The sequence below is a fragment of the Bubalus bubalis genome, chromosome 14, assembly GCF_019923935.1.
Source record: "Bubalus bubalis isolate 160015118507 breed Murrah chromosome 14, NDDB_SH_1, whole genome shotgun sequence".
Lineage (NCBI taxonomy): Eukaryota > Metazoa > Chordata > Mammalia > Artiodactyla > Bovidae > Bubalus > Bubalus bubalis.
The window spans coordinates 32102178-32115112 of NC_059170.1; the positions used below are offsets into that span (position 1 = coordinate 32102178).

The 12935-nt window shown below is 36.8% G+C and overlaps 1 protein-coding gene across 2 annotated transcripts in view; it reads left to right on the forward strand.

Annotated features, from left to right (window-relative positions):
• ATRN (attractin) overlaps positions 1-12935 on the forward strand; it is a 187981-nt gene that overhangs the window by 120992 nt on the left and 54054 nt on the right. For both annotated transcript variants that reach the window (XM_006072902.4, XM_006072903.4), the window contains exons 21-24: positions 169-221; positions 5296-5390; positions 7617-7695; positions 9290-9447. In XM_006072902.4, the coding sequence (XP_006072964.3) occupies positions 169-221; positions 5296-5390; positions 7617-7695; positions 9290-9447 (385 nt within the window). The remainder of the gene's footprint in view (positions 1-168; positions 222-5295; positions 5391-7616; positions 7696-9289; positions 9448-12935) is intronic.

Genomic DNA, 12935 nt, shown 5'->3' on the forward strand with positions numbered 1-12935 from the left:
ATGCAGACTCTTGTTAGTCCATCTGATTTGAGCAACAGTGAAGAATGTAATTGTACTGACTCAAAAAGTATAGTTTATATACAAGGACCTGCTTGATTTTAAAGTGAATGTAGATTCACTATTGAATATAGATAACAATAGAAAATAATCTTCATTTTTTCCCTCTAGATGTGAGGTAGAAAATCGATACCAAGGAAACCCTCTCAAAGGAACGTGTTATTGTAAGTGTTTTTGCAGTTCTTCTTTGTCTAGAAGGAAAGTAATTCAATAAAACTTCATTATTTTCTTTAATATGGTTTGAGAATGGTAGGTGCTATAGGAATATAGTAACCACCCTTGGAAGTGGCTCTTAATTTGATGTGTCATATTCTACTAAATTTAACTCATATGTGAACATTATTTTAAGCTGCTTTAAGTCTGGTTGTGGATTATATTAATATGTCTGTAGCAGTTATCAGAGAAGAGTACAGAGATAAACATCTCTGGCTTTCCTTATTTGTATTCTTTTGAAACCTTATTTCATTTGCCATTATCTGCTTGGGGGGGGTCATCATATTTCATATTTTAGGATTGACCATAAACAGAATTCTAAAAATATAGTTGAAGTTATCATTCTCTCTGAAACTGATTTGTGTTAACCACCTCTTTAGGAATTAATATGTAAAATAAAATGTCTAATGACTAACAATGCATGCTAAACCAGATCCTTGTAGATAAATGCATTTTCTTCCTATATGAGAATCTACATACTAGGCCAGATTATGGAACCAGAGAAAAATGAGCTAATGTTTTCATATTCTACTATGATTGTATACCCATACCATCTGGGTTTAAATAGCATCCCTTCAAAATTCACATCCACCTAGAACTTAATAAATGTGTTTTTTCTAGAAAAAACAAGAGAAAAACTTCATGACCTTGCATATAATCACAATTCATAAAAGAAAAAAATTTGATTTGGGACTAAACCTGTGTTTTAAAAAATACCATTTAAAAACTAAGCAACTAAAAACAACCTACAGACTAAGGAAAATGTTTACAAAGCATATCTTTGATTAAAAATTTATGTTCAGAATATATAAAGAACTCTTACAACTGAATAAGGGGACAGTGTCAGTTAAAAACAGGCAAAGATTTGAAAAGACATTTCACCAAAGAAGATAAATGAATTGCCAATAAGCACATGAAAAAATAGGTAACATTATTAGACATTTGGGATATGTGTGTTAAAACCACAGTGAGATATACCCCTAATATTATTGAAATCAAAAGCCAGTACTGCGGCTTAATAGAAGTAAACCGGATTCTTATATCTGCTTCTGCATTCAGTCTGTTGCGCTGTGTCTCTTTGGTTCAAGTACACACACACACACACACACACACAAAACCTGGCCCAACCAGATATAGTTGAAAAGGACAGAGTGGTTTTTTGTTGTTGTTTCTGATGCACCATTCGGCATGCAGGACCAGGGCTCAAACCCATGCCACCTGCATTGGATTGCGGAGTCTTGACCAGATGTCCTATTCATCATAGAAGATTGAAGTGCGAAAGTAGGAAGTCAAGAGATGCTTAGAGTAACAGGCAGGTTTGGCTTTGGAGTACAAAGTGAAGCAAGGCAAAGGCTAACAGAATTCTGCCAAGAGAGCACACTGATCATATCAAACACCTGTTTTCAACAACACACAAGATGACTTTACACATGGACATCACCAAATGGTTAGTACAGATTGATTACATTATTTGTAGCCAAAGATGGAAAAGCTGTATACAGTCAGAAAAAACAAGACTTGGAGCTGACTGTGGCTCAGATCAGCTTCTTACAGCAAAATTCAGGCTTAAACTAAAAAGTGGGGAAAACCACTAGGCTAGTCAGGTACAACTTAAATCAGATCCCCTATGAATATACAGTGAAGGTGAGGAATAGATTCAAGGGATTAAATCTAGTAAACAGAGTGCCTGAAGAGGTATGGACAGAGGTTCAGAATATTGTACAGGAGGCAGCAAATAAAACATCCCCCAAAAAATCAAATGCAGGAAGGCAAAGTGGTTGTCTGAGGATGCTTTAAAAAATAGCTGAGGAAGGAAAAGGAAAAAGGGACACCAAACTTACTGCAGAGTTCCAGAGAATAGCAAGGAGAAACAAGAAGGCCTTCTTCAATGAACAATGCAAAGGAATAGAGGAAGACAGCAGAAAGGGAAGACCAGAGGCTCTTTAAGAAAAATGGAAATATCAAAGGGACATTTCATCCAAAGATGGGCACAGTTAAGGACAGAAACGGTAAAGATCTAATAGAAGCAGATGAGATCAAGAAGAGGTGGCAAGAATACACAGAAGAACTGTACAAAAAAGATCTTAATGACCCAGATGGTGTGGTCACTCACCCAGAGCTAGACTTTCTGGAGTGTGAAGTCAACTGGGCCTTAGGAAGCACTGATGGCAATAGAGAAAGCTACTGGAGGTGATGGAATTCCAGTGAGTTATTTAAAATCTTAAAAGATGATGCTATAAAGGTGTTGTACTCAATATGTCAGCAAATTTGGAAAACCCAGCAGTGGCCACACGACTGGAAGAGGTGATCCAATTCCCAAGAAGAGCAGTACTAAAGAATGTTCAAACTACTGGACAATTGCACTTATTTCGAATGCTAGTAAGATTATGCTCAGAATCCTTCAAGCTAGGGTTCAGTATTACATGAACTGAGAACTTCCTGATATTCAAGCTGGGTTTAGAAAATGGAGGAACCAGAGATGAAATTGCCAGCATTTGCTGGATCATAGAGAAAGCAAGGAAATTCCTGAAAAACACCTGCCTCTGTTTCATTGACTACACTAAAGTCTTTGACAGCGTGAATCATTACAAACTGGAAAACTCTTAAAGAGATGGGAATACCAGACCATCTTACCTGTCTCCTGAGAAACGTGTATGTGGCTCAAGAAACAACAGAACCACATATGGAACAACTGACTGGTTCAAAATTGAGAAAGGAGTATGACAAGGCTGTTTACTGTCATCTGCTTATGTAACTTACAGGCAGAGCACATCATAGGAGATGCAGGGCTGGATAAATCACAAGCTGGAATCAAGATTGCCAGGAGAAATGTCAACAACCTTAGATATGCAGATGATACCACTTTAATGGGGGAAAGTGAAGAGGAACTAAAGAACCTCTTGATGAGGGTACAAGAGGAGAGTGAAAAGGCCAGCTTAAAACTCAGTGTTAAAAAAAAACTAAGATCATGGCATGAGGTCCCATCACTTCATGGCAAACAAATAGGGAAAAAATGGAAACAATGACAAATTTCCTCTTCCTGGGCTATTAAATCATTGTAGGTGGTGACTGCAGCCATGAAATTAGAAGACACTTTCTTCTTGGCAGGAAAGCTGCAACAAACCTAGACAGTGTATTAAAAAGCAAAGACATCACTTTGCTGGCAAAGATCTGTATAGTCAAGGCTATGGTCTTTCAAGTAGTCATGTACAGATACGAGAACTGGATGATAAAGAAGGCAGAGTGCCAAAGAATTGATGTTTTCGAACTGTGGTGCTGGAGAAGACTCTTTGAGAGTCCCTTGGACAGCAAGGAGATCAAACCAGTCAACCTTAAAGGAAATCAACCCTGAATACTCATTGGAAGGACTGATGCTGAAGTTGAAGCTCCAATACTTTGGCCACCTGATTCAAACAGCCAACTCATTGGAAAAGATCTTGATCCTGGGAAAGATTGAAGACAGGAGGAGAAGGAGGTGACAGAGGATGAGATTGTTGGATGGCATCACTGACTCAATGGACATGAGTTTGAGTAAACTCCGGGAGTTGGTGATGGACAGGGAGGCCTGGCGTGCTGCAGTTCATGGGGTCTCAGAGTCGGACATGACTGAGTGACTGAACTGAACTCATGGATGTTATCCTTTGATACTGTACCAAAACCAGGCAGCTGATCATTTCTTAGAGGTTAGTTTATAGTGTGGAACCTGAAACCACATCAATTAATTTTTTGTAATCTAGTACATTTAATATATTTCTGTCTTGAAAAATAAAAGCCAATAGCAGTGATGTGGAGAAATCAAAACCCTTATAAAGTTTTTGTGAGAATATAAAATGGTTTTCCACTTTGGAAAATCATTTGGCCATCTTTTGAGTAGTGAAATATAAACTTGTAAACAACTCCCCATTCCCCTCTTACCCTACCCACTAGCAATCACCATTTTACTTTCTATGAATTTGGTACCTGGGTACCTCATATAAGTGGAATTACACAGTATTTGTCTTCTTGTTTATTTATTTATCTCATTTAGCATAATGTCTTCAAGGTTCATTCATGTTGTTGCATGTGTCAGAATTTCCTTTCTCTTTGAGACTGAGAGTGATATTCCGTTGTATATACCACATTTTGTTTATCCATGTTTCTTTTGATGGACATTTGGATTGCTTCCACTATTGGGCTATAATTTCTTCGACTGCTATGAACATGGTTGTACGAATAGCCCTTCAGCATCCTCCTTTCTGTTTTTTTGGTATATACTCAGAAGTGGAATTGCTGGATCATTCAGTAATTCTATTTTTAATTTTTTGAGGAACCATCATACTGTTTTTCAGAGTAGGTATATCATTCCCACTAGTAGTACACGACAGTTCCAATCTCTCCACATCCTCACCAACACTTTGGTAGTAGCCGTTCTACTATAGATGATATGATATCTCATTGTGGTTTTGATTTGTATTTCTCTAATGATCAATGATGTTAAGTAAGTACCCTTTCATGAGTTTATTAGCAATTTGTATATCTTTGGAGAAATATCTATTCAAGGCTTTTGCCCATTTTCAAATCAAGTTGTTGAGTTGTGCAATACTTTTTAGAATTAAATTATACCATGTTTAGCCAGTAGGCTCAATTTCAACCTCTGTGCTTTTGCTACATTAGTCTTTGAATGCTTCCTTGCTTTCTAGAATAAGTTAACTGAGACAGGTATTCCTTGCCCTGGACCTGGAGTCAACCATTTTTACATGGAGTTTTGATTTCTTTTATACCATTAATTTATAGCTTTGTATCTTTAAGCATGAATAGATGATCAATTAATATTTATAGGTAAGTTTGGTGGGAGCCTAAAATCTCAACCAGGGTCATAATACAAGGAGGTTTTGGTGGGTTAACTCAAACAAAACATTATCGCTCACAACTTTGCTAAAAGTACTTCCCTGGCTATTGAATATTTATGAGAAAATCGATCTCTATCTCCAGAGACATACTGTGTTTTGTTTCAGTTTTTAAATACACGTTTCTTTCTTTCCATAGATACTCTTCTTATTGACTATCAGTTCACCTTTAGCCTGTCCCAGGAAGATGACCGCTATTACACAGCCATCAATTTTGTGGCGACACCCGATGAAGTAAGACATAAAAGTCTTCTTACTTTGTTTTGAATTTGTGTGGATCTTTTCCTTGGTTATTATGGATAGAAGCACTGCCTTAGCAGTGGTCTCCAGAGTGGAGTCCACAGGATAATGTTTAGAGGTACAGGAAAGAAGTGTTAGACTCTGCATCTTATTTCCTTTCTAGTTAAAAGGTAAGAATGGTGTTGTTAATATTTACCATGGTCTGATAGACAGACTGAAATTGACTCCACACATATTTGGTTTATCCATCAGCTCATCACAGCCCCATACAGGAGAGGAGAGGAGACTGCAAGGGGAACTTTCTTGTTAGTGGGGCAGTGGCAGAACCCAATTTTCCTGCTTTAAAATAGAAATTAATACCAGTGATGCAGGCAGAGGTAACACTTAAGCTCCCAGAATGAGTTCTTAGCCTCATTAGGAGGTTAAAACAGTGAAGGCTTAGTTGCCCCATAAGAAGTCAGCCAGAAATAATTGAAATTACTACTAAATAACTGTTTAAAAAATATTTTTATGTCTGTTGTTAATGGTGAACCCCAGCATGCCATAAAGTGTTACCTAGAAGTAAAAGGGAGCCAACACAGTGTGACATTTAAAAGTGAAGTGTCTAGAACATGAACACACACCTATATGATTTCTTCAATGAGATGTAAAGCCATGTAATACCTACTCTGGTACATAATGAAATTTTACTAAACTTGATGATAAATTATTTAGGTGCTTCCTTGGAGGCTTCTTATTATCAATATACACAAAGCCATTTACCATTACAAAAATATGATAAATATAACAATACATGGAAAACAATATGATAATGAGCCAAAGTATATTCCTTTGATAACAAATGTTATCAGCAAGCATGGTTAAATTTAAGAAATAAATAAATCAGTAGAAAAATGAAGTCCTGCATGGGATGTTTACAATTAAATGAAAGTAAGATTTGTTTTTATATTCCAGAGTTATACAGTGTATATGTCTTGTTTTTTACAAAAGCACCAGGATTTCAAGTTTATTAATCCTTTCCATGGAAAGAAGTAATTGCTAGTAATTACCTGGTCAGGGAACTAAGATCCTACCTGCCGCAACGTGGCCAAATATATAGATATACACTTAAGCTGTCCCTTCAAGAGGATGGTGAGGCTTTATCAATAAATGAGAAGGTAACTGCTTTATGAGAGGAACTTCTGGTTTGGAAATCATGTTTTGAAAATAGCTGTTTGGGAATGCTTCCATTGTTATAATTTTTATGCTGAAAAACTATCAAAAGAATGCTTTTTAAAACCTTTATTTTCTAACCCATTTTAAAATTTTTCAGTGTGAAGAATTTCAGCAAGATTGCATTCAAAAATACAAAATACAACATCTGACTCATTTGGAACAACAGTTTTTTGACCCCAAGAAAGAGATTTATTAGCCAAGTTTTAGGGAAAACTAAAAATTAGTATCATGATTTCCCTAGCATAGCTGACAGTGCTCTTTTTCCAGGTGGCCCAGAACATTCCTCAAAGATACCTTTTTCAGTCATTAAAACCAAGAGTCAAAATAAATTAAACTAGCTCTTCAAATTGCTGTATCTCTAAGTGGTATACAAAGTTTTCAAAGATAATAAAGCATATTTTGTCATTTCTCTTGAAATAGTATTTTTAGTGAGAGAAAAATGTTCTTAATCATGGGTGAAGACAATCAAAAGTTTTAAAATTAAAAAAAAGAAAGGTTAAAATTTAGTTTATTTCAGCTTAATGTGCTGTTTCTTAAAAACCATTTCCATTTTGGAGAACTTTACACTGTATTTAATCTATGGGTTCAGAAGTACATAGATTTGATTTATAAATGACAGTTGCTCAAGTGTCTTACTCTCCAGACATTTGGAAAAGGCTACCCAAAGGATCCTTAAGAGACTGATTCCCCTTATATGGGTCACAGGATGTAGGTCATTGTGCTCTGGTGAGGGTCTTTTTTTAAAAGATACTTTTTCATAGAGTTTGGCATTTGATAAAGCATTAAATCTCCTACTTTTATGGGAGGGAAATGAAACTTGTTTGGGGTATATTGCTTATCTTAAGGTTAAAAATTTTGCTATCTTTTAAACGTTGAGTTTCTCTTAAGACATTAAAAATTTTATTTGTAACTAAGAAAGTTGAGAGGAGTAAAATTGAACTACCGCTTTAAAACCAAGAAACTATTACAGTAATTAATTTTCTAATTATTTGTACATCTCACCAGCAAAACAGGGATTTGGACATGTTCATCAATGCCTCCAAAAACTTCAACCTCAACATCACCTGGGCTGCCAGCTTCTCAGGTAAAGACACACCTAGAGAAGACCTTCCAAGTGGAGATAATTGATTGAGAAAGAGTTGAGAAAAGGGGCTGTGGAGACAGACAGATGGATTTGAAACCTAACCCTTTGCTAGTTATTAGCTGGAAAACCTTGAGCAAGCATCTAAAACCTATCTCTAGACCCGTAGGATTTTTCATCTTAAAAAGAAAGTAATACTACTTATCTCCTGCAGTTGTGTAGATTAAATTCAGCTGTACCTGTCAGTGCCTGCCATGGTATCAAGACCAGTACGTGCTCACTACCTCACCTGGCTAACACCATTAATACCATTGCTTTAGCCACTGCTCTGGCACTACCATTATCATCCATGCTTCAGAAGTGAAAAGTGCAACACTTTTAACAGAATGAGATTTTAGTGGGTTCAGAGAAAAATGTGCTTTGGGAATTAAATAAAGCTTTATGAGCAAAGCTTTTGCTGTCTTGTTTACCTTACTGTGATTTACCAAAGAAGATCTGCTGGGCACAAAATCTACTAAAGAAAGAAGAGGTGGCCCTGATATAGTAATTAAGAAATAGCTCAGTGGACCTGGATTTGAATTCTGCCTGTTACTTCAACTATGCTTTCTGAGCCAGTTTCCTCAAGTATGAAATGAGATAATAAAAATACCCAGCCATGTAGAATATCCTGAGGATTAAATGAGATAATAAATGAAGTACTCAGTGTAGTGCTAGAAACATGGTAAATTCTCATCAAATGGTAATTATGTTTCATCATCATTATTACTGTCACAATACTGTCTTTTGGTCAAAATATGACCAGTTAGACTGAAACCAAATAAAAACATTACTTTGCACATCACTTTGTGTTTATCATGTCAGAGTCTTTGTTTGGAGAAAGGTAGCATCCCTGAACATGTGATTGATTTCCAATGACAGTCGGACTCCAGCCATGGGAAAAGCCTGTTTAATGAGTCTTTATAAACGCTAGAATTCCTGGTTGAGGGACACTATTGAATGCTGAAGGACTACTTGGGAATAGGATGAGTTTATATCAGGTCAGGGGATTTAAAGTCAGTTGTAGTTGGTAGCAGAAGGGACTGAGTGACCCCTAAAACTCCTTCCTCACTGCTAGTGTTGAGACTTAAGGTCACTGCTAGTTAGGAAGTGATGGCTGAATCTGTGTCCCTTGTATGGGGGATCTGGAGCACTGCCAAACAGGTTTAAGTGGGTAAATTCAAAGCAGGTGAAGTGGGCAGAGTGAATGCCATTGCTTCAAAATTACTGTCGTCTTTTTCTGTGGGAGAAGTTGTAGGGGTTCCTGGTAAAACCATTTGGGTTGAGGGCACAGGCTTGTATATCAGCCTACCCAGCTTTAAATCCAAACTCTTCCTAGCTGTGTGATCTGAATCAGTTTCTTAATTTTCCTGAACCTACGTTTTCTGATGTGTAAATGAGGAGGATAATAATTGTTAGAATTAAATGAGATTGAGTTGTTAAGTGCTATTTCTGGAACACAGTGTTTAATAAATTCTAACTACTATCATTATTATAAGTGAGGGCAGATTCTGCTCCAAAAAAAAAAATTCTCTTTATTTCATTCTATTCTTTCTAACAGCTGGAACCCAAGCTGGAGAAGAGATGCCTGTTGTTTCAAAAACCAACATTAAGGAGTACAAAGATAGTTTCTCTAATGAGAAGTTTGATTTTCGCAACCACCCAAATATCACTTTCTTTGTTTATGTCAGTAATTTCACCTGGCCCATCAAAATTCAGGTAAGAAGTACTTTTACATCTTACAAAGATGGTGAAATCTCTGTAGTGGAGACTTAAATTCACTAATGTGTAACTTAACTGTAAATGAGATGTACAGTATTAATGCTGCTTTGCCTTTGTGATATCTGTGATAAAGGAGTGCTGAGCACAGACCATAAAGAAGATTGTAGTGGAGCTAGCTTAAATCACTTATGAAGGAAATTTATAAGCACTTTTGAAAGCAAGTTGGTGTATAACAGATTTGGTAATTACAACTATTCATTTCTTCATTTCTTCTCATTCATTTCTTGAGGACTTGCCACTTAAAAGCCTGTAGAGCTACACAAAGAGCTTCAATTCTGGAATGACTAAGGTGGCTATAAGTGAAGCAAACAAATATAACCAGTGAAAGCTGAAGTGTAGAAAGTGCCATATGAAGAGAACCCCAGATGCTCTTGGAGTTTAAAGGAGGATAGGATGGAGGGTAATGGGGACAGTGTGGGACAGTGTTTAAGGTCACCTTAAGAGTTTAGGTCTATAGTCAGACAGATGCGGGTTTGAGCCCTGGCTTGTTCCTATAGCGTCTCCATGTCAGGTTCTTTGTACCGTGACCTGAAAGGGTAGGTCTGAGGGTTCTTATTGGCTGCTGCAGCCACTGCTGCTACCAGCCTGCTCCTTTTCTCTGTTCCCATGGGCCTAGTGCACTCCTGGCCCCATTTTTGCTCTTTATAACCATCTGCCATTGTGTCTTTGGGGCCTTGCCTTCGTGCTTTCTGCTTTAACCCCTTTCCTTTTGGGGAAAGGTGGAATTTGGGAAGGGTGAACTTTGAACAGTTGGTTTACCTTTAGCTGTGGGAGTATGGTCGCTGGACTGGGGCTGTGGATACTTGCCAGCTTTCAGTGGCACTGTCTAGTGAAGCACGTCTGCACTGATCAGTTGGGATGGGCTTGAAGTCTAGTTCTGGTGGGTGTGTGTTCACACCTTGAGACTGTAACTGAAGAACAGTCACTCTTTTCCTTTCTGGAGGGTGGGGGACAGGCTCAGCATTGTAATTTTACTCACCACTCTGTTTTCTCTTCCTATCTAGGTGATCTATAGATTTATCCTCCAATCTACTTTTTCCTTTGTTCTGTCACACTGTCTGCTTCCCTTTCCAACTAGCCTTCTTGTAAACATTGACCACACTCCCTGTTTCTAGTATCCATTCACCCATCAGTCCAACTTCTTCCTTCACCACATCCTGAAGTTGCCTGTCACAGTAGACTCCAGTGACTGAATTCTTTAGTCCCCTTTTCCTTCTCATTGCATGATTTGAGTCACTATCCTTCTTGCCTTCCTGGTCCTTCTTGCCTTCCTGGTCCTTCTTTCCCTCATTCTCTGGTCTGTCTTTTTAAGGAATCTTTTAAAAAATTAGGGCTGTCTGGGATTCAGGTCATGGTTCTCTGTCTTTATCCCACACATAAGACTTACTGTACCACTTCAGTACTCTGTCTTCAGCCCTGCTTATACTTGAACACCAAACAAGTGTTCTTGATTGCTGCCTAGACATTTCTACCTGGCCACTCATAAGCTCCCTGTACTCAAGGAGTCATTCTTGTAATCTTAGCCCCAAACCCTATGCTTGGTTCTAGCGAATGGCACTACCACTTGTCCTGTTGCATAAACCATGACCCTGGAAGTTATTTGCATTCCTGGAATAAACCTGACATGCAATGATGCGTTATTTTTTTACTTTATTGCTTTATTGTATTATATTTTTCCTTTATTGTATTTTTTTCTTTATTGTATTATTTTTTTACTTTATTGCTTTATTGCTTTTACTTTATTTTTACTTTAGTCCATTGCTGGACTCAGTTTGCTAATATTTTGATTTGAATTTTGTATCTGTCTTAGTAAGAAAGTCCATAATTTTCCTTTCCTGTCTTTGTTATAGTTATCAAACTAGCCTTTAATTATAAGTTGAGAAGTTAGCTCTCATTTGTGGAAAAAAAATCATATAACTTTCGAATTGTATGCGATCTCTATTTGAAACCACTTGATTCTGGTGTTTTATTTGTGGAGTTTGTTTTCTTTTTTAACTGCTGATTCCAGTAGTTACAGGATATTTTGGATACTCTTACCTGCATCCATTAAGATAATTTTTTCTAGATATTAATTTATTTCATATATTTTCAAATTTTCTGACACAAAGTTGTTCATACTGTCCTCTCTTCCGATCTTTGCAGCATCTGTGCTTACTGAATCATATGCTTAAAACTGGTTGAAGTAATATTAATAAATTTTATCTTAATTTTTACCCCAATTTTTTAAAGTTTAAAAAAAAAGCAAGTTTTTTCTATAAACACTGATAAGCTTATTCTAATATTTGTAAGAAAAGCAAAGATTCTAAAATAGCTATAACAGTTTTGAAAAGAGGAATAAAGTGGGAAGAATTACTATATGAAATATTAATAAGGCTTAGTATTTAGCTACAGTAATCAAGACATTGTGGTTATTATTGGAGGGATAGACACGTAGATCAGTAGAACAGAATAAAGAACCCAGAAATAGAACCGCATAAACACATCCAACTGATTTTTGACAGGTGCTGTCAGTTCAGTGGAAGAAGGATAGCCTTTTCAACAAAAAGCTACTAGAACAGTTGGATAATCATAGACAAATGAACTTTGACCTAAACCTTACATTTTATACAGAAATTAATTCAGTGTGGATAACAGATTTAAGTGTGAAATGTAGAACTATAAAACTTAGGGGAAAAAAAAAAGGAGAACATCTTCATATCCTAAAGCTAGGCAAAAGATTTTCATATTTGACAACAAAAACATGACCTATGGAAAAAAAAATTGCTCACATCAAAATCAGAAGCTTTGCTTTGTGAAAGACGTTGGTAGGAGGATGAAAAACAAGCTATATACTGTGAGAAAATATTTGCAAAAGATACTGTTGACAAAGGACTTGTATCTAGAAGATAAGATGAATTCTCAAAATGCAACATTAAAAAGCAGTCCAGTCAGAAAATGGACTAAAGACATGGAGACATTTTATCAAAGAAGATATAAATATGGTAGATAATGACATGAAAGATGTTCAGCACTAAAAGCTGTTCAAGAAATACAAGTTAAAGCCAAGAAGGGGAGTTCTCTGGTGGTCCAGTAGTTAGGACTCCACACTTCCACTGCTGAGGCCCCAGCTTCAATCCCTAGTTGAAGAACAAAGATCCCGCAAGCCACATGGTGTGGCAAAACACACACACACACACACACACACACACACAATTAGAATGAGATATTACTACATACCTATCAAGTGGCTAAAATTTAAAACAGTAATAACACCAAATGTTAGAGTTCAGAGAAATAAGATCATGCATACATTGCTGGTAAGATGGTACAGCCACTCTGGAAAATATCAATAGTTCGGTGTTTTCTTATAAAGCTTAATTTGCACTTACTATACTTAACCCAGCAATTATATTCCTGGGCATTTATCCCAGAGAAGTAAAAACTGA